This window comes from Miniopterus natalensis, chromosome 1, assembly GCF_054644295.1.
Source record: "Miniopterus natalensis isolate mMinNat1 chromosome 1, mMinNat1.hap1, whole genome shotgun sequence".
NCBI classification, from domain to species: domain Eukaryota; kingdom Metazoa; phylum Chordata; class Mammalia; order Chiroptera; family Miniopteridae; genus Miniopterus; species Miniopterus natalensis.
In genome coordinates, this window is record NC_142081.1 from 176544585 (window position 1) to 176570804 (window position 26220).

The following is a 26220-nucleotide window of genomic DNA, read 5'->3' on the forward strand; positions in this document are numbered from 1 at the left end:
TACAAAATATCTGTCTCACAAGCTAATATATTACTGCTGCAAACAAAGCCACATCTATCACTCTGTAGGTCACTGATTTTTCCTTTCTCCTCTATTCTAAAAAATAAGTCAAAATTGTTCTGTTCTGATCAAATCGAAACTTGTATTGTTTAACCTATGAATAATATTTCTTGCTTGCTAACCGAAAAAATGTAATCGTAGCCAAAAAAGAAAGTATAAAAGATTATGTTGATTCTCAATAAAGTGGAACAGTGTCACACCACCTCCGAGTCGTGTAGTCTGCTGCCTCCTAGCGCCGACGCCTTGCCCACCTTCGGCACCCGACTCCCGCTGCGGCTGGACCGCGGCAGATTGTGTGTCTTTTATTCATGTTGGTGTCTGGTAAATCTCAGTAAATATTTATTGAACGGACAAAAGAATGACTCAGCTTATATGTCCCGGCCCTTCTCAAAAACAATTTTTCTATTTAATATTAAATATTTTGCTCTTGATGGTACAAACACCATGACATTTGGGTTGCAGAGGTGAGAAAACACCAACTTAGAGAAAATGCAGATAGAAGGTGGTACAGTGTAATCACAGCAGAATTAATAATAGTCAGTACTTAAAGCAGGGGCAGAACTTACTTTTCTAGTGTCAGAAACTCATGAAGAAGTAAACCCATTGAGGAAGAATGCATTTGTTAAATATTCCACTATGCTCCAACAATATTCCATGCAAAGTTTTTGTTTGTTTGTTTGTTTGTTTGTTTGTTTTTTATTACTTGCAGGTCTTTTTGACCACAAAAGATGCTCACTAGATTTTTGTCAGTTGATACATTATAGTACTGGGAAGGTTAAAAACTGCTTTTGCAAGCTAACTCAATGCTATAGTGCAAAGAAATCTTGTCCTCTAATATCAATTTACAAGAAACTTTGCTCTTTGATGTCGTGTCATTGAGAATGGAGCATCCTAATCTTGGCCAAAAAATGTAAGTAAGCAGGGGGGATCCTTTGACGCAGAGAAGCTGGATTTACATCCCAGGTGCAGAACTACAGATAAGGAGTTTGGGGACACTACATTTCACATTCATCCTAACTTTATGGTGTCCAAGGAAGCTGGACCTTGAGTCTGTCTGCCACACCATGCTGATGACCGACTGTGCCATTCCTAACAGAACCCTGTTAGAGTGAGTGCTGCTTTCACTTCCTCAGCCCCGCGTCCTTCCTTTCCCCTCCTGAATGGAGATCTCCCATTCTGTTTCCTCCACCCGGTTTCAGACTCACTCAGCACAAGGCCAGATCCATTAAAATCTCCTCCTGGCTTTACTCTTACTGAGCCCCCTCCAAGGTCTCCCCCTGTAAACCTTTTGTCTTCTGCAGCACTTGACAAGCCTAACCCTGCCTGAAGAGCTTGTTGATAGAAAGCGCTGAGCTGTCCTTGTGCTAAGAGTTGAATTCCTATTGCCCTTATGAGCAGCAACCAAAGTATGTTTTTGTGTGAGCATTGCAGCCCGCAGAGCCGAATTCCGTAAACCCAAAGAATCTACCTCAATTCAACCTCTGAGGGATAAAAGTAAAAAAAAGTAAAAAAAAATGTAGAGGCAAGGGGTGGGCCCTGGGCTGCAGACTCGGGCTGCGAAGGTCTCCCGCCGCTCGCAAGGGACATTTAAACCCGCTCCTCACCCCGCGGACGAGGCGCGCATGCGCAGCGCCCGCCGCCGGCCGTCGCCCTCTGCGCCGGCTCTGCATCCGGGTCTTCGGGCTTCGGGCTCCAGGCGCCGGGCGCTCCGGGTCGCCGGGTGTGGGCTGTGCCGCCCCTCTAGCGAAGGAGGACCCGGCGGCGGGTGAGTCCAGGGGTGGTGGCCAGAAAGGGGAGTCGGGCGGGGGCGTCCGGGTGGTCACTGCCCCCTCGGGTGGGCTTGGGACCTGGACGCGGAGCGCGGGGCGGATGGGGGTCGCGGGAGCCTCGGGACGGGTGCGGGGAGGACGCCCGGCGTGAACCTTGGCCTCCGGGGGGGGCTGCCCTGGCCCCCCTCTCCTGCGGCTTTCTCCCGACACTTGTTAAAAACTCGTCAGTCATCCTCGCGGGCTTTGGGGTTAGAGTCTGGGGTGACTGGGCCCCGCAGCCGCGCGGGGCAGGTGGGTCTGCAGCTTTCTCTGCTGGTGCGGCCCTCGCTGGGTCCTGCGCCCCTGCCGGTCCTGCGCCCCCACCCCGCCCCTGTGCCCCCCCGCCCGTCCTCTTCCTGGCGGGGGCTTCGGAGACCCTCTCAGGTCGGGTGCCGCGAGGCGTAGGGAGCAAGCCCAGGGCAGGGACTCTGGAAGTCGAGGTCTGGTGTGGGTGCCAGACTCCCCGGGAGACTCGAGTCAGGACAGGTCCGCAGCCGGTAGTTTAGGTCCCAGACGCCCCGGGAGACCCGTGTCACGGCAGGTCCGCAGCCGGTAGTTTAGGTCCCAGACTCCCCGGGAGACTCGAGTCAGGACAGGTCCGCAGCCGGTAGTTTAGGTCCCAGACTCCCCGGGAGACTCGAGTCAGGACAGGTCCGCAGCCGGTAGTTTAGGTCCCAGACGCCCCGGGAGACTCCTGTCAGGACAGGTCCGCAGCCGGTAGTTTAGGTCCCAGACGCCCCGGGAGACCCGTGTCACGGCAGGTGCGCAGCCGGCTGTGAAGCCCCGAGACCCCGCAGCCCGGCGGCGCCGCTCCTCCGCGTGAACCGGCACGTGGGGAAGGTGGAGCGGCGGTGCTGCGTCACGCTTTGGGCGCCGTCAGGGTGCGATTCCAGAGATTGCCCAGGGCCGCAGAAGTCTGGATCTTCGAGGACTGGCAAAAACACCTCTTTTAATCTGCATAAATGTGGCAAAAACATTATGCTTCGCTCTGGGTGAGGCGATTCATTTGGGACTTTTGGGAGTGAACTCTGAGCTCTCCAAAGAGTTTAGAAAACGGACAAAATTTGTCTGTATCTGATCTGAGAGCTGTACTTGGACCTCTTTCTAATGCGCTCATCGTGGATATGGTGTTCTTTTCCAAATTTAACCTGATAGTAAGAATCACCTGTGACACTTGGAGAAGTGCGGATTTCCTAGGACCACATTTCAAAAATACGATGTCCAGTGAGAGGGGCCTGGGAATCTATATTTTTAACAAGCAGATGCTGTTTACCTCGTTACTGTGCCAGAATTCTAGATGTTGGAGATCATAATATTTGTTGTCATGCCAGAATTCTAAATTGTTACGGTCCTTAGGACATCCTTTAGGTACCATATGTTTATTGGAATGAAATCGACTCCCATTAATTTAAATAATTTGACTTGTTACATACGTAAAGTGTGTGGGTACAAAATTCAGGACCGCTGCTGAAGTAGTTTCTAAATATAAAACTAAAATCTGGAATTTTGGAAATATAAAACTAAGAATTAAAATCTGGAAATTATGGTCATCATGTAAATGTTATAAATCTTGACAATACAAAGATAGTACGTCTTACAGAAATTGGGACGTAAGAAAGTGTAAGTGCATTTTCTGTTTCTTAATAATCAGTCCACATTGTGTAAAATGGAATCATATAGCTTTTAAATGACTCTGCTCTCTTAATATTTTTGTAACATTTTTTCTTTATTCTTTTAGGAACTGAAATTGCTTTTTGTGAAGAAAAATGTCCCCCCCAAAGACCAGCAGTTTCTTTAGTTGACTTTATTTTCTTTTTCTTTTGTTGAATGCCGGAATAATTTAGTGTTATGATTTTTATTAAAAATAGTATGTCAAAACCTATATAATTTTATTAGCAATGTTACCCCAATATGTTTAATTTAAAAAATGAAAAAAGTTCTCTCAAGTAAAAGTATCTTTAAGTACTCAAAAAATAGCATGTCTAGTATGACCCCATTATTAAAAATTATTTGTATACATTCTGTTGATATGTCTGCATTAGATAGATACCTGGAGTAATGTATACCTAATAATACTAGAATTATTTATGAGTGGTAGGATTTGGGTCAAATTTTTAAAAACTTACTTGTACCTTTCTATATTGATTGAAATTTTTTAAAAGTGCAGGTATCATTTTTATGAAAACATTGTTTAATAAACAGAGGTTTGTTTTATACATTATTTATAGGGAGAATTCTGGATTTTAGTAAATGACCCAAAAGTTGCTGAGTAATCATTACTGCCTTTAACTTGCAATCAAGAAATGAGTCCTGTACTGCTTTGTTTGTCTTTAGTTTTGTTTTATGTTGATTTATACAGTATCCTTGTAAAGACAGTGAATGTAGTGTAGTGTCTTTATTGTAAGTTTGCCTTGATATGAATTCTGGCTTTATCACTTATTAACTCTGTGACCTTAAATTGTGTATTCTGTCCTCAGCTAAAACTAGGCATTATATTTACTTTAGCAAATTGTTGTAAGGATTAATATATGTATTTAAATGACCTAGCCCACTCCCCAGAAACCAAGGTCTGTTCAAAAGAGAACAGCTATTATTACGATTTTAAAAGTAGAGATTGTAAGTGTACCAAAGCAGGGATGGACCTGGAGAACATTATTGCTGAGTGAAATAAACCAGTTAGAGAAAGACAAATACCATATGATTTCATTCATATGTGGGATTTAATGAACAAACTGAACTACCAAACAAAATAGAGACAGATTCCTAGATAAAGAGCAGGCAGGCAGCTTTGGGGGGGGGGGTGGTGGCAAAGAGGGGTAGAGGTGGTGCGGATAAAAGCAAAAGAAAACTAACTCATGGACATGGACAACAGTGTGGTGATTTTGGTGGGGGTGCGGAGTTATGGAAGAGGGAATACAGGAGATAAATGGTGATGGAAAAGATAAAATTAAATTAAAAAAAAGAAAGTACATATTGTATTTGTATACATGCATGTCTTCAGTAATGTATTTTTTGAAGCCATCAGTGTGTAACACTGCTATTTAAGTGTCTGTAAAATTACTTAAAGTGTTCTACAATGGATTTTCCAGGTTTGAACTTCTTGTCCTGGAAGCTGTGCATCACCATAATGAGGCTTGTAATTCTTGATAACTATGACTTGGCTAGTGAATGGGCAGCCAAATATATATGTAATCGCATCATTCAGTTCAGACCTGGAAAGGACAGATATTTTACACTGGGTTTACCAACAGGTAATACACCATTTCCCCTGCCGTTTTAGATACTTAAGGTTATGGGATTGAAGGGTTTCCTTTAGTAAAATATGTCTCCCATTTATTTTTTGCCATATCACTGATTGAACATATTAGTAGATAAAGCTGGAAATAAATAAATCTGTCTGTCTATATTTTGTCACTGTTTTTTTGTTTAAGTCCACTCCAAAAAGGGAAATATCCTAACTTAAATGATAGTCATAGTATTTTTTGTACCTTTTTTTGTTAGAGTTTTGTCTGTTTTTAAGGATGTCACTTTCACTATTCATATAATTTCTTAGTAGGTTAACCTTCTTATTAACCATTTAGAGGTCCCTAGAGTATGTCCTGTCACTGCTTAATTGTACCTTAGCTGCCTCATATTATCGTATTAGCCCTTTGCTATTTCTGTGTTTATTTTCTATTATAGAAGTATTATAAGTGAAAATTTGCATATTGGTGTATTTTCATGACAGGATAAACATAAGCATTCATTTCATATTTTTTTGGATTTAGTTCTCTGTTATGTTTCTTCCTAAAAAATGACCAAACAGTGTCATTGATCTTGTGGCACTTTGTTTGATATTGTAGACTTTCTCAGGGAAGAGTATTGGACCTGGAATCAAGCTGCTACTTTCTTGGTTACTGCAAGGCATTTGTTCTTCATCCCTAAGCCTAGGTTTCCTTACTTTTTGGAAAGATAAGGATAACAACAGCTTACAGTCTATTTTGAGGCTCAAATGAGAGTACTTGTGCAAGTCTCTTGTATACTGTAAATGCTATATAAATTTAAAGTTCCTATAAATGTGTTTTTTTAAACAGTATATTCTCCTCCTCATACATACATAAAAAGTACAATTATAATATTTCCCATTTGCATAATTTCCATGAAAGTTACCTTTAGCCCAGCAAGTTGATTTTTTTAAAAATCTGTTGTGGTTTTGCTCTTTGTTTTTTGGTCCAGTGCAGTAGATCTAGATGAGAATGGCAAATAGGGACTTTCTAAAATTGTATACACCAGCACTAGGCCTCCTCAGCAACCACAGTTCTGATATGTGAGCCCCAGTGGTTGAACTGTGGCCTTTGTATTAGTTTCCGTACTGTCAACCTGGGCTGCATTCATGCTAACTAGCTTAATCACTGTCTTAATTATGATACAGAAATGAACAGTAATTTGAGAGTGAGGGCCGAAAGGCTGCAGATTCATAAATGCCAACAGTGCTAAACATGTTTTTGTGTATTTAGATATACAACTTTTGCTTTATTTTGGATAGTGTAACTGCCTAGTAATATGTCTGCCAAGGGTATATCTCTGGAAAATCTTTGTTGGTGTTTCTCGCTTTTCTCGTTCATTGACCATCGACAGTGTTAATCATGACTCCCTCCCTGTGCTTTTGAAATTTGAACATATAGTTCTATAATTGCAAGTAACATGATGTACTGTAATTATCGTCCAACCAAGCACAATTTCTGAGGTATATCTGCTCAGTATATATTCATTGAAGTGATTTTAACAAGCTTGACAGTTAAGGGCCTGCTGCAGGCCTGACCTACTTCCCTGACCTAGTCCCATCGTTCCCCTACACTGAATCATGACAGACAAATTAGGCAGCTTTTAGTTCAGAGAATAGGCCTCAACGTGCTGGCTTTATTTTCACGCATGTTGCTAGCGTATTCCATAGTGAAAATTATATGAGCTCTGGAAGCAGTCTTTTGAATGTCTGGCTTCACTGCCATGTGATATATGGCAAATATCACGTATTTTGGAAAAATATCCTTAATGATTTTTACCCAGTTCTTTCATCTTCTTAATGAAAAAGACAATGCCAGCTTCTCAAGGTTGTGAGATCTACATGAGCTAATGTATAAAAACACTAGCAGTTATCTTTATTGTGCTGTGTCATGAAGGACTGTCAAACATCTCTTAATTTTATAAGACATGAAAGAATTACATTTATAAAACAATAAAATCAGGAACTCAGATGAAGTGCCCAAAGCCAAGTTCCCCATTCCTAGAAGTCATTTTACATTATAAATTTAGCTGAAGATACATGCTGAAGATAACACATAATGATAAATGAGATAAAGGAACTCCAGTTAAAAACTTACAGGCTAAGTTTCTTTACTCAGTCCTTGCCAGTTTCAGAGGAGTCTATTTTGAAAGTAGGGAGTGTTTAGCTTTGGTTTTCCTTTTGATTTCAATGCATGGTAAATACTTGATCCACTTATGTGTCATTTATGCTACAAATTCAACTTTTTTCCTCTAAAGGTAGATGCTTTCTTTTAATTCACATGTGTTTTCTAAAAGTTTCTAATCTTGGAATATACAACATTAATTCCAAGTACCTAACAACTCAGTAATAATTTTCTGAACTATAATTTTCTGTTGACAGATTTCCAACTTTATTAGCAAATTCTAGTTTAGTAAAATTTCAAAGTACCTTGAAAAGAGACTAATTCAACATATATTTAATTGAATACATATTTAAATTAATAATTGTTTGCCTAATAAATTAGAAATATAGGATAATGTTAATGTAAACTTTTAAATTCGATTTCTAAGTTATGTTAGAAAATGTAATTTTTATCTGTTTTAGGGAGTACACCATTAGGATGTTATAAAAAACTAATAGAGTATCATAAGAATGGAGACCTCTCTTTTAAATATGTGAAGACCTTTAACATGGATGAATATGTAGGTAAGCTATATTTGAATATATGATTTGGATATATATTATATTTTAAATAAAATGAATACATTTTGAGAATATTTAATTGAAGTTATGTTTTGACTATAATATGAATATAATTTATAGCCTTGTGATGAGGTTGGGAATTTATTATCAAAAAATTTATATTTTTGCGGTAACAGCACAATATAGTAGAAGGGATATGGAACTAGAAGGGATATGGGACTAGAAATCAGAAGATCTTCAGTTTACCAGTCTTGTAATTTTGATCTAACCTGTTCACATTCCTCATTCTCTTTTTTATTTTTCCTTAAGGCAAAGTTAAAACCAGTCTTGTGGGGAATAAAGTAATGTGTATGTAAAAGTAATTAGTAAAATAAAGATTTTTCCAAGTGTAAGGCTATTTATATTTGTAACTGTGGAAATTTTATAATTTATTAATTGATAACTTGCTTAACTAGGAATATCTGTGATGCATATAAACTGTTAACATTTAAATATAATAAAACATTTTTAATGGTAACCTAAGTGATAGCTAAAGAACTGTTGCAAGTCAGTATACCTTGTAGGCATATAGGAAGAACACAGGAGGAACATGGACCCACATTTTAGTTGTGTGATTAATTTATGTTGAGATTAACACACAAATCAGTTCATTGATTAAAATTTTACATGTTTGAGAAATGGAATATAGTGACTAAATTTTGCACATGAACTAGACTTCTGTGTTTGAATTCCAGCCGCTCTGTGAGCTATGTGACTTTTAACTTTTCTGTGCTTCTGTTGTTCATCTATAAAATGGGAGTGATGATAATATTCCCATAGATGTACAAATTAATTGAGTTTATACATACATGCACAGTGGTTAAAATAATGCCTACCATATATTCCACATAAAAATGCTTTTAAATTAAATATGGTATAGAAAGGTTATGTATTTTAAATAGCATTTAGAGCTTAAATCAGAAAAGTAAATTTTAGATTTATTCCTGAAAATAATTACATTTTTATTTATTAACTTAATATTTAGGACTTCCCAGGCATCATCCTGAAAGCTACCATTCTTATATGTGGAATAACTTTTTTAAGCATATTGATATAGATCCTAATAATGCTCATATCCTTGATGGGAATGCTGCAGATTTACAAGTAGAATGTGATGCATTTGAAAATAAAATAAAAGAAGCTGGAGGAATTGATCTTTTTGTTGGAGGTATGTAAAACATTTTGTCATTATCATTTGTTGATATTTGGATTAGGTGCAATGAATTAAAAAAAAAATCTTACCATTGTGTAGTGTAAAGAACACCACATACATTTATTCAGTTACTGATTTCTATTTTACTTTATTTTAATCAAAAAATAATCTTAAGTTTGCAGGTTGGAATTGTTTAAATTATGTCTTGAGAAATAGGTCCCAGTCCCTGCCATGTTCTTCTAACTACCTCTTTAGAACTGACAGTGCACCACATCTTATAAAACAAGTGATGAGTTTCTTTTTCTAGATGATATTATCTATTTCTTTAACTCCAATCCGGCTTTCTTGTTAAATTACAGGGTTAAATCTCTAAAAGTTTGCATGTGGAACAGGTGCATTTTAGCATTTCTGTACTGGTCACTTAAATTACTTTATCTCACTGAGAAATCAGTTAAGAACGATGTAAGATTTTATTAGCAGCCTTTAATATGAAATTAAGCTGTATAATTACCTTAATAAACTCCAATAGTCTTGCTGGATACCTTTATAGGTAACTCGGTAAAAAAGCAGGGAATTTAGTAAATTAAGGAACAATGATTTCAACATACACAGTTCAGAGAGAAAGAGAAGGCTGAATTAACACTTGAGGGAGTACCAGCTACATACCAGCCACTGTGTAAGGCATTTTATACATGTTTTAACATGGTTAAATGTGATTAAATGTTGAATTGACTAAATTCCACTTGAAATTTATGTCTCTGTGTATGTGTATGTGCATAACTTTCATTGAAAATATGTAGAAGAGTTTTTCCTTTGTAATGACAACAGTTTTCTGTCATCAATGTGAAGCATACGAGACAGCTAATTCATCACCATCAAAATAGTGTGGTAACATTAGAATAACATCACTTACACTGAAGCTAAAATAGTTTTTTGGCAGATTCTTTAGTATTCAACTAAACATACTGATGCTCTAAATTAACATTAAGTTTTCTTGATATATCTTATAATTAATTTATTAGAAGACTGCTGAAAATTACATGAATTAGATTTTCAGTAGAGCTGTATGAGGTTAATTTATGATTGAGGTGGCCAAGTATGGTTGAGGTGGTTGGTTGCCCTTAGGGAAAATTGGGTTTTACAATCAAACATAAATTTGCATGCTTTTTTGGCCACTTATTATCTGTATGACCTTGGGAAGTTAATTGAAGTTCAGTATAATTAAGTCATTTGTAAAACAGGATTAATGTTAACCATTCCATAATTTGTGAGAATTAACCATGTTAAAACATGTATAAAATGCCTTGCATAGTGGCTGGTATGTAGCTGGTACTCCCTCAAGTGTTAGTTCAGCCTTCTCTTTCTCTCTGAACTGTGTATGTTGAAATCATTGTCCCTTAATTTACTAAATTCCCCGCTTTTTTACTGAATTACCTATAAAGGTATCCAGCAAGATTGGAATTGTCTCTTTAAGGAAATTTTTCTCTCTGCCTAGCAGAACCAATATTAATGACTTTCTTGTGTAGATAGAATGATTTTTATTTGAGCAAGAATTCAAGTTAGACTATCTTGCTTTTAAATAAAATTTGCTAATATTACCTCAGTATTGAATTTGCACTCCACTTTTGTCCATTGTGGCTTATTTCTGAGATAATTACTATTTGCACCTGCCAGTATCAGACATTTGAGAATGTTTAAGAAGTGCACTGCCCATGTGTTCTTTAGGTTTTCTAAACTCCACACCAATATCTAGAATTACTGTAATATACCTAAACTGTTTATCTTAGTTATATCAATAAATATTTTCACTCACTTACAGTTATATAAAAAGGCATGTAGTTATTAGAGATTCATTATTAAAAATGGCTACATGAAAAGTGTCTTTTTTTACTTATTACTCATTGAGGACTTTTTCCCCTCTTAATTTATTGACTTTACAGAAGGATCCACGTGGCAAATCCCTTAGGGACTCGTCAGGAATTTACTGGGGAGAAAACTGATAAGAACACTTTATCTTCAGTATGTTCTTTTGCCTCCTGTCCAGAAAGCATCTATAGCCTAAGATAATATTTAAAGCTGAATCTCCCTTTTCAAAGATTTCTAGTAGAGCTTTTTTCTTTCCCCATAGCTTTAATTCACTTCTCATTTCCTTTTAGTTAAAGTTTTTTGGTGCATTTCCTCGCTATAAGCCACCTTCTCCCTTTGAAACAAATGGTACATAAATTATAATTATTTATCACTGACTTTTACTACTATAAAGAAGTTTACTTTGTTTTTTTAACCAATTTTTGTCTTAAGCTTTTTGTAGTAGCGCTCTCCCCACAAAAAAATTTAAAGGGATTTTCTTCCCTCTTCCATTAATAGTGTCATTTATAGTCACATGATGGTCCAGGGCCTGAAAGTTTATATTTACCATTCAAAGGACATAATTACTCTGTGTATAGGGAATTGGGGAATAAAGGGTTAGCTTACAGCATTTTCTTTGAACTTTTTCCTGTTTGGGACATCCTATTATTGGATGAGTACAAATGAAAGAATCTCATTAGATTCTTTGCCTTTGTTGATCTAGGTTTGTTATCTATCATTGGATTTTCAAGATGAGGCTTGGTATCTGGGTCTTACCACTTACCCTTCTTTTATTCCAGGGTTTGTTTAATAAAAACACTAAGAACTGAACCAAATGGGATCAAAATATCAGCTTTATTAAAGGTAAAGTTGGATTAGAGATTGCAGGTTGGGCTTGAGGCCAAAATGGGGAGTTTAAGAATTTTAATCCCCCATCGATCCCTCCTGGGGGATGCAGCAGGAGTTCCCCTTCCCTGCGAAGAACAAAAGGGGGAAATGCACTCTCAGAAGCTCTCATTCCACAACTGGTGACAGAAGTGTTGAGAGAAAGAATAAGGTGTATCATGCCATTCGGGCCCACTCAGCAATAAAGTACACACACATGGAATTTTATAAATACACTCCAAAGGCATTATTAGCTTTAAAATTATCTTAAGATAATTTGTTTTTAAAAAGAAAAAATAAGACAGTGGGGAAAACCTTAATGCTTTCTTTTGGTTTTACTATTAGATACTTTGGTTTGCAAGTAACAATAATCTGCTGAGACCAAAAGTGAATTAATTGGAATGATTCTAGAGTATTTCACAGAACTGATAAAAAAGCTGGGGTGGGGAAAGTTGAAAAAAAACACCCAAGTCTTTGGAAGAAGAAGAACCAAGGAGCCTTAGGTCTCTGAAGCAGGAACTTGTCAACCCTCTCCTGCAGTGCTTCATCCAGTGCCTCAGCCCTGGGTACCTTTTCTCTCTGTATCCCTGGTCAAGCTTCAGAATTTTTGGAGAGGCATTCTAATTGTTTCAGGTTGGGACAACTGCTTATCCCTAGACCACAGTCATCCTGCCTAAGAGACATATAGGTATGATTGTTCTAGCCCCTGTTGTGAGGGGAGCAGAGCAAGGCAGAAGCAGCAGGGAGAAACTATGAGCATATCAAAGAATAGCAACCATCCATTCATTTATTCGGCCGTTATTTAGTGAGAGCCTACTGTGTGTTATGTGTCGTTCTAAATGGTAAGGATATAGTAATGAAGAAGATAAAGTTTTTATTGTCATGAAATTTACAGTCTTCCTCACAAAACTATAGGAACACAAGAAAGACGTACAGGGTGGGGCAAAAGTAGGTTTGCAATTAGTACATAAAACAGTTTATTTTTGTATCTTATTTATTACTTACTGTATTTCTTATACGTACAACTGTAAACCTACTTTCGCTATATATGTTTTAATGTTTCATAAAGTTCTGATATCTTGGTTTCAGTTTAAAAACTGAATAAGAATTAGCTATGGTTTTCAGAGTTTATGATTATTTTAAGAAAGTTTTATAAAGCTTTGTAAAACATTATGTGCACTTAAAAAATGCAGTTTTACATTAGGAACTCAGTTTCTGATAATTACTGGTGGTCAGCAAAGGAATGTATTGACCCTTCTCCACCACGGACCATTGCTGATAATTTCAGTTTTGCTATACACGTTTAAATGACCCAAATCACCAGTGAGACCACTAATGTCGATCTTGGAGAACTTCTTAATTTTCCCAGAACTTTTTATTTTCTTGGTTTCATCCTTTCTTCTTTATACATATGTAGAGAAATATAAGTATGCAGGAAGATACATACTTAAGACATGAAACAGAATAGTTTTACAAATCTAGAGAGAGATGCATATCTATAATTTAAAACTTGTATTTATAAGCAGATACATACTTAATAGCGGAAACAATCTATACATATTAATCACATGTAGGTCTGTCTTGATGTCTCCACATTAAAAATTCCTAGATTGTTGTACTTTGGTGGTAGTATACTTGCTTCTTAAGGTTTTCATTTCTTTTTTCTTTCAAAACCAGGTTACTCTTTGACATATTTTACTTTGTCAGAATTGTGTATTAAGAGTCAGTAAAATACACATATCTATCATTAAAGTAGGTATGAGGATTATGAATGTAACAGATATTTTGACTCAGAGAACCAGTGGGTTTAATTTTCAGTTGAGGTTGCCAGAAATCTGACTAGCTATTGTAGGGTACATGTAAATGAAACTTGATTATGCCATAGAAAGATTCTTGATTTTATAAAAAGACATACGTCTAATTTTCTTCAAATAAGGAATGTCATATTTTTACCTAAATTTTAAAGGCAGTCCTAAAATATTAGAGCTGGCAGTAGATCTCCTTGAAACAGTATTTTCAAGTTGTGCTTGTGACCCATTAAGTCATGAAATCAATAGAGTCAGTCACATCTAGTGTTTCCCTTTTGTATGTTTTGTGAGTGAAATGGAATGTAATCCAAAGTAGCTTGTATGGCTCCTAGGGAAGGTATTGTTTCATGCAGCTTTTGTTTTAATTATATTTATGTGTGTATGGATGTGTATATGTACTAGATTGCAGCATCAGATGTACTTCTTACAAGAGGTTACAGTAGTTTGAGGAAAACTGCTGCCCTAGATAATATCTTGTCGAGTCCAGACATTTTTATAAGTGAGAGAGCTGTTCTACAGGGAGGAGGAAAAGTTAATTGCACCTAGACTAGAACCAAGCAAGTTAAAGTGTGAGTATAAAGACCACTGTGTAGGAATCAGAAAATTTAGATTTGAGTCACCTTAGTAGTTAGTAAATTATTACTTTGAACAAGTTATATGTTATCCTTTAGCATTGCCTTTTGAGTTTCCTTTTGAGCTTAACCAAAGGTGGGGAGACAAGGTAAATAGATATGCCTAATCAATCTCACAAGATCGTTAATTATCTGTTGTTGAGATGACACATGTGAAAGTGCTTTATAAGTGTAAAGTGTTACTCTAATATAAGGAGATACTTAATTTTACTGCTATTGGAATCGTGCTAGTTCATTGCTAAACATATGAAAACCATTGAAGTCCTTGTTGAATCAAATACAGGAACAAATATTTTAATGCATTAGAAGTTCAGCTATCAAACAAGGTAAGCATGATTGTAACTTTTTCTTTGCTCTTAAAAACATGTTGAACTTTGAGACCCTTATTTACTTACCTATATTTGTGTATTTCTTTTGAAAGGAATTGGTCCAGATGGTCATATCGCTTTCAATGAGCCAGGATCCAGTTTAGTATCAAGGACACGTTTAAAGACTCTAGCAATGGACACCATTTTGGCAAACGCTAAATATTTTGATGGAGATTTATCGAAGGTGCCAACTATGGCTCTAACAGTTGGTGTGGGGACAGTGATGGATGCTAGAGAAGTAAGAATTGAATGTTCTTTAATGTTTTTTCTTTGATATCAATAGATATTGGAGGAATTATGGTGCCACATTAATGATAAGTTTTGGTTCCATCCTATTCATGGTTTTAATTGCCTTCTAGCTTTTGGTAACTTCTGCCAGTCTCATGGCCATGTTCAGAATTCAGCTAAGTCTTTTTTTCTTTATTGTATTTATTGGGGTGACACTGTTTAACAAAGTTACAGTCTTCAGGTGCACAATTCTACAACACATCATCAGTACACTGTATTGTGTGTTCACCACCCTGTCAAGTATCCTTCCATCATCATTTATCCCAGCTATACCTCCCCCCAGCTGTCTGCCTGCTCTCTGACCTGAGTCTCTCTCTGTTTTACTTGTTAGTTCATTCTGTACATTAGATTCCACATGAGTGAAATCGTATGGTACTTGTCTTTCTCTGACTGGCTTTTTTCACTTAGCGTAATGCTCTCCAGGTCCATCCATGCTGTCCCAAAGGGTAAGAGATCCTTCTTTTTTACAGCTGCGTAGTATCCCATGTACCACCATTTTTTTTATCCACTCATCTACTGATGGGCACTTGGGCTGTTTCCAGATCTTAGCTATTGTAAATTGTGCTGCTATGAACATAAGGGTGCATAAGTTCTTTCTGATTGGTGTTTCGGATTTCTTAGGATATATTCCCAGAATTGGGATTGCTGGGTCAAAAGGCAGTTCTATTTTAATTTTTTGAGGAACCTCCATACTGTTTTCCACAGTGGCTGCACCAGTCTGCATTCCCACCAGCAGTGCACGAGGGTTCCCTTTGTTCTACATCCTCGCCAACACTTGTTTGCTGATTTATTGATGATAGCCACTCTGACAGGTGAGAGATAGAAACATCAATGATGAGAGAATAGAATCGATTGACTGCCTGCATGCTCCCCACTGGGGATCGAGTCCGCAACCCAGGCATATGCCCTGACTGGGGATCAAACCGTGACCTCCTGGTTCATGGGGCCATGCTCAACCACTGAACCACACCAGCTGGGCAGGCACTACGTCTTTTGAGTTACTCCTTCACTTGCCCACTCCTGTTTTCCTGTTTAAGGTCCTAAAATTACAGATTATATATGGTCTGTTGTTAAGTGAAATAGTCTTGTGAAAGAACTATTGGGACAAAGATACAATGCTCGTAACATTAAACTATTTTTGGAGGCTCAGGATAATTTAGTACAGTGTGCTTCTTGTCTGTAGGATAGCCCAGTTGGTTCTAGCAGAAAAAGGACTCGTCTAACCTGGATCTGTTCTAAATTTGGAATATTTAAGATGGCAAGATCTCTGAACAGTAGACCTTATCTAATTTTTAAATTTTTAATTGGGCTGTCAGTTCCTTCCCTGAGAAGAGCACAACAAATTATAATCAGTTTGTGATTGTAAGTGGTTAAATTACATGGACACCCTAAACCCCATTCCTGTCTGGCAGCCAGATGGGACAGTTTCAGAGGAAAGAGCACAGACAGGGAATGATGAACCAGTAACTGCCCTTGAGGTAGATACACCTAGACTTGAACTCACAGAACTGGCATTCGAAGTGAATGAGTTTTTCATCTAAAAGTCTTCAAAGACTTTCATCTAAAAACCTCTCAGAGATTGAAATTTATTTTGTAAATAAGTTGAAAAAGATTTAGAGCAATCTTATTTCTAAAATATGAAACTAAGTTATGCAAACATTTCTTACTTTTGATGAGATTTAAGTTATAATGCAGCTGTTACGCTGATTCTTAGAGTGAACAGAGAATTATTCAAATGCTGATTTTTTTTTCTTCTTTTGGTTAGTTTATGAGGCCATTCATTCCCAGCATGATTAGGGGGCTGGGTGGGGGCGTGGAGGGATTGAGCAAAAAAGAAAAACAGAGAAAAAACTCATGAACATGGATAAGTGCTGTGATTTCCGGGGGGAGGGAGGCGGGGGAAGATGGAGAGTATAGGGGAATAAATGGTGATGGAAGGGTACTTGACTGGGGGTGGTAAACACACAGTGCAGTCAGTATACAGAGGATGTGTTGTGAAATTGTGTACCTGAAACCTGCATAATTTTGTTAACCAGTGTCACCCCCCAAAATTCAATAAAATGGGAAAAAATTAAAAATACATTTAAATTGCCTATGGGGGAAAAATGGAAAACATTTTGGCAGGACTATTCTAGGGCTTTATCATTTTCCTAAAGGGCCTAGTGCTTTGATTTATTTATAGCATTCTTTTGAAACAAGTATCATGTCATCATACTTAATGATTTCCTTATCAATTATAGGGCTTAATGTGTACAGGTTTTCCTTTGCCAGTGGTTTCAACTGTGATGTGAGCTGTTCTTCAATGTCATATTAACAGCAAATCTACTTAAATTTTGAATCCATGTGTGGGGCAGATGCTACTATTAAATGACGGTTGTATATGTCTTAGGTGTGCACACACAATGACTAACTCTTCATCACACCACAAGTTTCCACCAGCTTGTTTGCTTTCTACTCCCTTCATAAAGCTAATGCTGGCATTGCTATGTGTTTTCCCATTCTTATCAATAAATGTCTTTTTATTGTTTTTTTCAGTATACATTTGATGTTGAAATTTCTTGCCACCTCTCCCATTACATTACCTTTTTATATTATTTGCTTTAATGATGAAAGACTCTTAGCTCATAATGTCTAATTGGTAGACCTTTTAACAATTTCTCTGTCAAGAACCATATAATGTAGTTGTTAAGGATATGGACACTGAAATCAGACCTCTATTTTATCATAGCCTTACCTAGTCCTTGGGCAAGTTACAGAATATCTGTGCCTCAGTTTTCTTATCTGTAAAATGAGTAAGAATAGTATTTCTCATAGTGTTGTTTTGAGGCGTTAAATGAGATAATTCTAGGAAAGTGCTAAGTTCAGTATTTAACTTTGAAACCACCAAATTGCACTTTTAAACTCTCCTGAAATAAACTTTAGAAAACATCCATCATGCAGCAGTCACTAGATATTTTCATTTAAAACAGAAGTATGTGTTAGAATAGCTTTATAGAGACTTTCAAGTGCTAGTCTAGGACTTCTGCCAGATTGCATAATAATCACTTAAGGGACCCTGATTTGAGGGTCCTAACTTCAAAGATTCTGAAGTAAAAGACAGGATGAAGCAAAAAACCTGAAATTTTGGGGGGGCAAGGGGGTTAAAACTCCTCTGTTACACATGTATTAGTCGTTTGTTTGTTTTTTAATATATCTTTAATGATTTCAGAGAGAGGAAGGGAGAGGGAGAGGGAGAGAGAGAGAAACATCAATGATGAGAGAGAGAGTCATTGATCGGCTGCAGCCCGCAACCCGGGCATGTGCTCTGACCAGGAATCGAACCCCGATCTCCTGGATCCTAGTTCGATGCTCAACCGCTGAGCCATGCCTGGCTGGGCACATGTATTAGTCTTAACAAAAGAATGAGTTAATAAGTCCAGCAAGGAAAACTAATTAACAAATCTATTAATCATTGTTGTGCATATCTTATTATTTCAAACATAGTTCATTTGTTTTAAAGAAACAAATGCTTTTAATTATATGTTACACCATTTTAAATTCTACAGTGAGCCTAGATCTCTATACTTAAGAACAGGTATCAGTACATATATTAATATATTCATGGGCTTTGATATTAATCAAGATATAACTTCAAAATGAAAATCAACTAATGAACCTTGACAAAAGAAACAGTAATAGTTGGCTCATTAATCTTTAATTTCCTCCCTGGTTTAGGTCTGGTTATAAAATATGTACAGAATTTTTATGTTATGGGTATTTTAGAATTACAACAGCCTTAAAATTGATTTCTTAGTTAACAATTGAAATGAGAAAAAAATCACATTTAAAGATTTACTATATTACGTAAACTGTTTAGGATTGATTTACTGCTAAAAATGATAGAAGATTCATTCTGACACATACACACTCACATTTGCATGTTCTTTGAATTGTCTCATAGGCTGTTGGGATTTGGAACCATGAGCTTGGACTTCCTGTGGTTCATAAGAATATTCTCAGTCATGTGTATTTAAAGGGCAGTAGATCCCAGATCTTTAAACCTGTTTTTCTTCCAAGACAACTTTAGATAGCACATGTTCAGTGAAACAGTCTTCAGACTTCTTTCTGTAGATCATTTTCCTTTTCTAAAGTACTTATGGCTTACCTGGACTAGAGCAATTTGGTGTATCATTCCTGGTTTTATCAATTCTTCATTGACCTGTAATTTTACTTTTGTAAAACAGCCCTTTTGTTTACTCCCAGGTTTTCTGCACATCAGTCTTTTATGCTCATCAGTATTTAATGTTAATAATCATAGGCATTAAAGTATATTCATAATATTTCATAACAAGATACTATTTTACTTTGTTAAACTAGAAGATACACTTTGTGCTTGGCTAACTTCAAGAATAGAAATACCTTGCACTATGAAGAACTATAGAGCTGTTTATTTTTATTTTACCCTCAGAAAAATATTGGTGCTAAAGTCTTTGCTTAAAGAAATAGAGCTTCTCAGTCATGTGGAATGTTTTAAGAATTAACAATGTTCATGGTTCTTTAGGTCATGATCCTCATAACAGGCGCACACAAAGCATTTGCTCTCTACAAAGCAATAGAGGAAGGAGTCAATCACATGTGGACTGTCTCGGCGTTCCAGCAGCATCCCCGGACCATTTTTGTGTGTGATGAAGATGCTACCTTAGAATTAAGAGTTAAAACTGTGAAATACTTTAAAGGTGAGCACTGATATTTCAAAAGCAGAATGTGAGAATGTTCTGTCGTAGATGACAATTAAAATGTAATGTGATTGTGGAGTTATATCCTGCGCTGTGGCCTATTAAAAACTGGCATTGTGCTGACACAGTAGCCAGTTCTTTCAAGGAATAGAAATGATATTCAAAGAATATCTAACCTCATATAATAGCTTTCAGATACTTTCCTATTTTTTTTACATGAAGAGAATTTCTTCAATCTATATTTTCACTAAATAAGATTTTTCCTGAAATCCAAAATTTAATAAAAACTTTACTTTCACATTGAATACACAAGATTAAATAACATAAAGGAAATGCATATATCTGTCCTTTCTGATTTTTTATCTGTCCCACTTCCCTCCCCAAGCTGTGTTTAGAATCTAATCAGCGAATAAGGTGGGTTGCCCACTATCTCATATAATCTTTACAATTTCAAACAAATTATTCCTTCATATTAAAGTTGTAATGGTTAAGTGTCAAACAGTATGTCATAAACTCTACAAGTACGCAGGAGTTTGCCTCGACTTCTGCATGTGTATTTTCCTCTTGCTTCTTCCAGCAGTCTAGTTCAGTAATTCTTAAACCCTAGCATACCAGGTTATATATAAAACCACATATACTTGATGAAATGGGTAATTTAAGAGATTTTCAGTTTAGAAGTCATTCCCTGCTTAAGAGTAAACTCCATATAGAAATACACACACATAAACAAGCTGTATAAATAAGTACTCTTTATAAAGCACCTGTATTTATATAGCTGATATGAAAATATTATGTAATTGGTCATATGTAGGTGAATAACCCATAAAGTATGTAATATGTGAATATAAACTTTATATTTTTACTCTAGAAGCTCAGTGTTTACTTAACATGTATAAGAAAAATTATACTGAACCAATCAAACCTATATTTCATGGATATCAAGGTTAAAGACTTTACCATATTTTACAGCCATTTAGACACATTTTTTTCCACTTTTATCTTGGTCCATAAATGGAATGTGTTTAAAATTGGTATCGTATCATAGTTTATCTGGTAGCATTTTTTTCTTAGTGATATATAAAATAATGGTATGTGTAACAGTCTTCAGCATTTCATATTCATGAAATATAGGACATAAACTTAAAAACTGTACCTCAATTGAAAGGAAACCAGTAACTCGTAGTTCATATTAATGTGTGACTATATCAAAAACGCAGAAGGTGACACACAAATGAAAGTTTGGCAAACAGTTAAAATAGTCTAATTTTTAAAACAAAATTTTGATCATGTGGATATAGTTTTATAATTTGCATTTACTGTTGTAAAAGTTTTCCTGTTTTACTAAAAATTCTTCAAAAGTATTTTTAATGGCTATATAATAGTCAAGTAGACATTTCATAATTTACAGATTCTTTCCAGTCATTCATATTTTTGGTAGATGTAAATTGTATTTTCCAGTTAGTATCATCAGCCAAGAAACATGAGACAGAGTACCTTCAAGTACATTGTCTAACACAGGTTAATTAAAAGTGTAAGAAGTGTAAAAAGTGTAAGAAGCAGGGCCAAAAGTAGTTGACATTCTTCATAAAAGTTGGCTCATTAAGTGATTTGAGAAAATAAAATGTAATATATTTCATTAAAAGCTCCACAAAGGTAGGGACTTGAGTTTTGTTTACTACATTATTTCAGCATCTAGAATTATGACTGGTACATTGGGGGTACTTGATTGGTGGTTGGTCAGGCGAAACTTTATCAGTTTAAGTGCTATATTATGTCAATCATACCATGAAGACCAGAGGATATTGAATGAGGGAGAGAAAATAGTTCTTGAAGAAAACTTTGAGCTGATGGTATTGAGAGCCCTGGAAGGAAGGGTAGCACAGATATAAGGATGAGCTAACATTGTAGCAGAAGTTTGTTAATAGAACAGAACATTAATGTGTATTGATAAAGCAGGGCTAGATTATCCTTTAAAAACAAAAGGGAATGTATAGATTAAGAAAGGCAAACCAGGGCTGGCTTGTCAGTGGCTCTTCACCTTTTTTGGGTCATAGACCACTTTGAAAATTAGGTGAAAAGAGACTTTCCTCAGAAAAATGCACATATATGGCACACACATAGAGTTTATATATTAATGCGGGAGATTTTCTTGCTGTTAGAGTCTAGGACTCCTGGTTGAGTTGATGCTATACCTGATTTCTCTCAGGTGGACAGCTTCTGTCATCAGTCTACTTCAGAGTCAGAGTTGGTTCAGTATTGACTACTTTTTCCTGTATAAGTTTAACTCGTTATGTTTAAATACGGAGTATTTAACTTTTTGTTTTTAACAATGATGGTACCTTAGTTTGTTTGTTTTTACTCTTGAAAATCCCAGTATTAGAATGAAGGCCATGGGCAAAAAAGCTAGTTTAGTTTAAAACTAGACTCCATGGGGAACACAAAGAATGTTCACTGAAAGAATGTTTGTGGATTAATTCTCACATTTGAACATCCAAGAGCCAATCTCTTCCCTATAAGGGCATAAAATTGACTGTAGCAGCCTTTATAGCACCAAAAAGATATGGGGAGGGGGTTTTATTAACCCTAAGAAAAATAGTTTTCATATTGAGCAATAAGTGTATTTCACATCCAGCCTCAGGGATAGCTTTGCATGAAACTGTCTAATGAATGAAATAGTCATTGGTTTGTCCACATATTCATGGATTTTTATCATAGGCTTTTTGTCAAAGCACTAGTAAGCATTTGGGGGTGGGGGTGGTATGTAACTTTACAGGAACTATCACTATGGAAACATCCAGATAGCTCTTAATACTTGAAGATATATATAAACCAAACATCATTATAAGACTTTTATGTAACACCTTGCTGACCAGCTGTTTTGAGCTAGGACTCGCCCATGTGGCCGGCTACTTTTCCGTCGTGACCGGTCAGCAAGGTATTTAGAATTACTTAAATTAATATAAGCGCAGACCCGAGTTATCTCGTGAGTGCTCAGCAATGTTCGGCCACGGAAACACACGTCTCCTCGTGACTGGTGCTTAAGTACACTGCTTTCTCTTTTGAATTCTTGAACTGAGATCGCTCCATTTTATAAATAAGGCCATATAGCTAAATGGCTGCCGTATACCTGAGGCAGAGGCTGAACCGATCAAGGGCAGCCCAGTCAGCCATGTGACCATGAGGGTAAACAACCCATACTCTACAGTGTAATTTAAGTGCATTTTCAACTTAATGAGTTTATTGAGTGGTAACCCCATCGTAAGTTAAGGAGCATCTGTAGTGCCAACTGGTCTTGTTACGGAATTAAAAAAAGAAAAACAGTGGAGTGGAGTGGTATGGCTTCAGCAGCTCATTGAAGTGTGACACCATATACCAAGATTTCCAAGGAAATAGTTAAGAAGGAAACAAATGAATCTGGACCTTGTTAATGTAAGGTGCTGATTAGACCTAAGTAGGCTGTTGAGCAGTTAGCAGGTTAGCATTCTCTCACTTTCAGATGCACTAATGAATTTTCTCTCTTCTCTCCTTTTAAGATTCTTCGCTTCCGCTTTTTCTCCTACTACATGAACACGCCAGTGCTCTTTACATGTTCCTGTCTTCGCTTATTTCCTAAAAGCAGGTCCTCTTCACAGTTTAGATTTTAGAGTGCTTTTGCAGATTTCTGGAAAAGGATCATTTCCTTACTAACAAAGTACCCTATCTCCCCAATCCAATAATCCCATTTCCTGAGAAAACTGCATTATGAGTCCCTTTTCCCAGCTTCTTTGTTCTTAACAATCTGAAAAATTTAACTCATTTCTTTAACTTCCAAAATATGAAATCTTTAGTTCACTAATTGGGGCAATCTTTTTGTTTCCCCCAAAGAAATAGAGTATGTATTAGTAACTGGAAGATATTTCCCAAGAAGCTTTAATAAGAACAATTTACAAGCATACCAATTATAAGATGAAATTTAAATCTACTTGGAAATTAGTATTTAATACAGATTCTTTTCTGAATTATTTTAGTAAATCTCTCTCTGTGTGGCTTGTAATCAACTATTGTAATACACGCAAAACTGGAAAATAACTTGCCAGATAAGTGGATACAGTATTCTACTGGGAAACTAAACCTATCCTAGGATTAGTGGACATTTGATCCTGTCCAAGACATCCATGGAGACATTTGGACCATGCCAAAAGGTCCTTGATAGTATTTTTTATGCATTAATTCTGTAAAACAAAAGTATAAATGTTATGGGCTTATTGAACCCAGGGTTGTTTTCTAAGTGTGGACATTTTTGATAGGACCAAATTTGGTGTGGACCAAATCTCTCCATGAAGTGTTGGATGGGACCAGATGTCTTGCAAGGCCATCCCACTGGGACAGCAGTTGTGAGCCCTTCACTGGAGTCTGGTAGAGGAGGCGGGTCAAACTCCGCACATGTACTTAAGTGTACTGACCGATCAGTACTAAGGCTGATCTTTTGTCATACCGAAGCTCTGACTACAAGACCTGCTCCCACTTCTGTTACTTCAAAAGAACCTGTACACATTCTCCATCTAGATTCAGATAACTGTGAATTGATACTTACTAGGTGGTTAAAACTAAACATTCTGAAATACGTCTATTTGTATTTTTAAAATAAACTATTTTGTATCGGATGGGAACCTATATACTTACTTATAAAATCTTTTGTTTTCTAAAGTAAATTAGATATAGTTTAAAATTTAAAGTACAACTAGAACTCTGCTTTTTTTCTTTAAGGTTTAATGCATGTGCACAATAAATTTGTGGATCCACTATACAGTATGAAAGAAGGAACTGAAGGAGATTGGAGCAAAATTCTGCTTGAATGAACAGAACTTTAATAACAGATGAATTTGCAGCTATGCAGTATGATAAAACATGGGGAATTTTTGAAGATTGTCACTTTTAAAGTCCAATATATCTGTTAAACATTCCATATTTAGAATGTGTCCATTTTATACTAGGGTTTAGGAGAAGTAGTCGGGTCTTATAATTTATCAGCTGTTTAAAATACAGAGGCCACATAGCCGCTCTGTAAAACAGCACAGAAATGAAATATCTGCCTGTTCGAAAATTTCGTCTTTTTAAAGGTGAAGATTCTGTACATTAAGTACATTCATATGACTCCAGTGGCATTGTTAGATTTTATTTTTTAATCACATGAAGACACAACTATCATTGTAAACCTTTACTTTTGAAACGCTACCTTACATTTTTCTGTGCATTACACAAGCTTTCTGCACGTGGTTGCCTTAGTCATCTTTCTGCAGTAGCATCTGGACATCGAAAGTCCTGCTATGTATTGTAGGTACAGAAAATCTGGAGAGAAGACAGTGCCTAAAAGTACACATACGTCCTTCTCGAAAGTATGTATAAAGGCATGATTTTTGTTTACCTTTTTTACAGATGTGCTCGTTTTTATTTAATGACTTGGGTTCATGCTTTTAATACAAGTATTTTGGCAATTATGAGCTTTATACCTGGTAACACACTTAAGGAAATTCTTTTAAAGCAAATTTTCTGATTATTGTTAAACTTCATAAATTAGCTTTACTCCTTACATATGTCTAAAAGGATAATATAATGAAGTATATATAAATAATTATGTAAACTATTTTAGATTGCTATAAAAACTTGCACCATTAAACTGCAAATAAAAGTATATTGTTTTTTATCTTTTAACTCCAATAAAGCTTATAATAAACAAATATAAGTAATCTAAATTTTTTTTCCAGAAGTGAAATTGAATACATGCATCTGAGAGATTACAATTAATAGTGGCTCTTGTAGCTTGCATTTAACTTTTTGTTTATTGTCATCATACAATTAGGAGATTTAAGTTAAAAGACAATGACTCTGCCTATAATTTCTTAGTCTTGCTCCTCGGAGAGTAAAAAAGTACTCCTTTTCCTCTGAATATTTTGCATGTTATAAGCCCATCTAGTAGAAGCATTATTTATGTACCTGCTTAACTGCCTTTGTGACTGAAATGCATTTAGTTAAGTTACCTAAAAAACTTAAATAGCAAATAAATTAGAAGTTAAATACAAATAAAACTTTGGATAAAATATACTGCTTTAATTCCAAATAATGAGGCTGTAAGAGCCTTAAGTGTTATAAATGGTTTGTAAATGACTACTCAGTCAGTAGTATCATCTTCCAGTCGCACCTGATGTTTAAGTATTGGTTACTGCAAACTACTTGTAACTACCTTACAAGGTCATGTATCTTAGTGAAAAAGCTAAAGGTGCCTGTTTTGGTGCTTGGTTCACCAGTTATTAACTACTGTGCTTTAAATGTGTTTGTGGAAACACAGTCTAGAAGGTCTTTCCATTACTGCCCCTGAGGATCAAGCTCCCCACCAAACTGCTTTCTGGCCACTCTAGTTCCTTAACTCAGGCCAAGATGCTGTTAAGGAAAGAACTAAGAAACCTATTGAAGATATTTCCACAAGAGGCAATAAAGCGTGGTAGCTAAGAATTGGGGTTTGGAGAAAGAAACAACTGTTTGAACGCCAGGTCTGTCAATAACTGATGTCAGAAAATAAAAACTCTGAGTTTCTTCCCCTATTGGAATGGTAACAGTGCCTGTGCCTTGATTGTTGTATAGACTGAATGAGCAAATACTTACGGAGCTCAACACAGTAGCTATCACAGATTAAAC

At 36.4% G+C, this 26220-nt stretch overlaps 1 protein-coding gene across 4 annotated transcripts; it reads left to right on the forward strand.

Annotated features, from left to right (window-relative positions):
* Positions 1–1742: 1742 nt before the first annotated feature.
* GNPDA2 (glucosamine-6-phosphate deaminase 2) lies at positions 1743–25239 on the forward strand. 4 transcript variants are annotated; one of them, XM_016206860.2, is made up of 7 exons: positions 1743–1825; positions 4958–5119; positions 7717–7818; positions 8840–9022; positions 14599–14783; positions 19374–19548; positions 24295–25239. In XM_016206860.2, exons 2-7 carry the CDS (start codon positions 4996–4998, stop codon positions 24384–24386), a joined length of 861 nt encoding a protein of 286 aa, XP_016062346.1. In that variant the 5' UTR covers positions 1743–1825; positions 4958–4995; the 3' UTR covers positions 24387–25239. The 4 variants fall into 4 exon arrangements, with proteins under 4 accessions (XP_016062346.1, XP_016062350.1, XP_016062337.1 ...); XM_016206864.2 differs by lacking the exon at positions 1743–1825 and adding an exon at positions 2729–2860; XM_016206851.2 differs by lacking the exon at positions 1743–1825 and having other exon boundaries at positions 4712–5119.
* Positions 25240–26220: the final 981 nt, after the last annotated feature.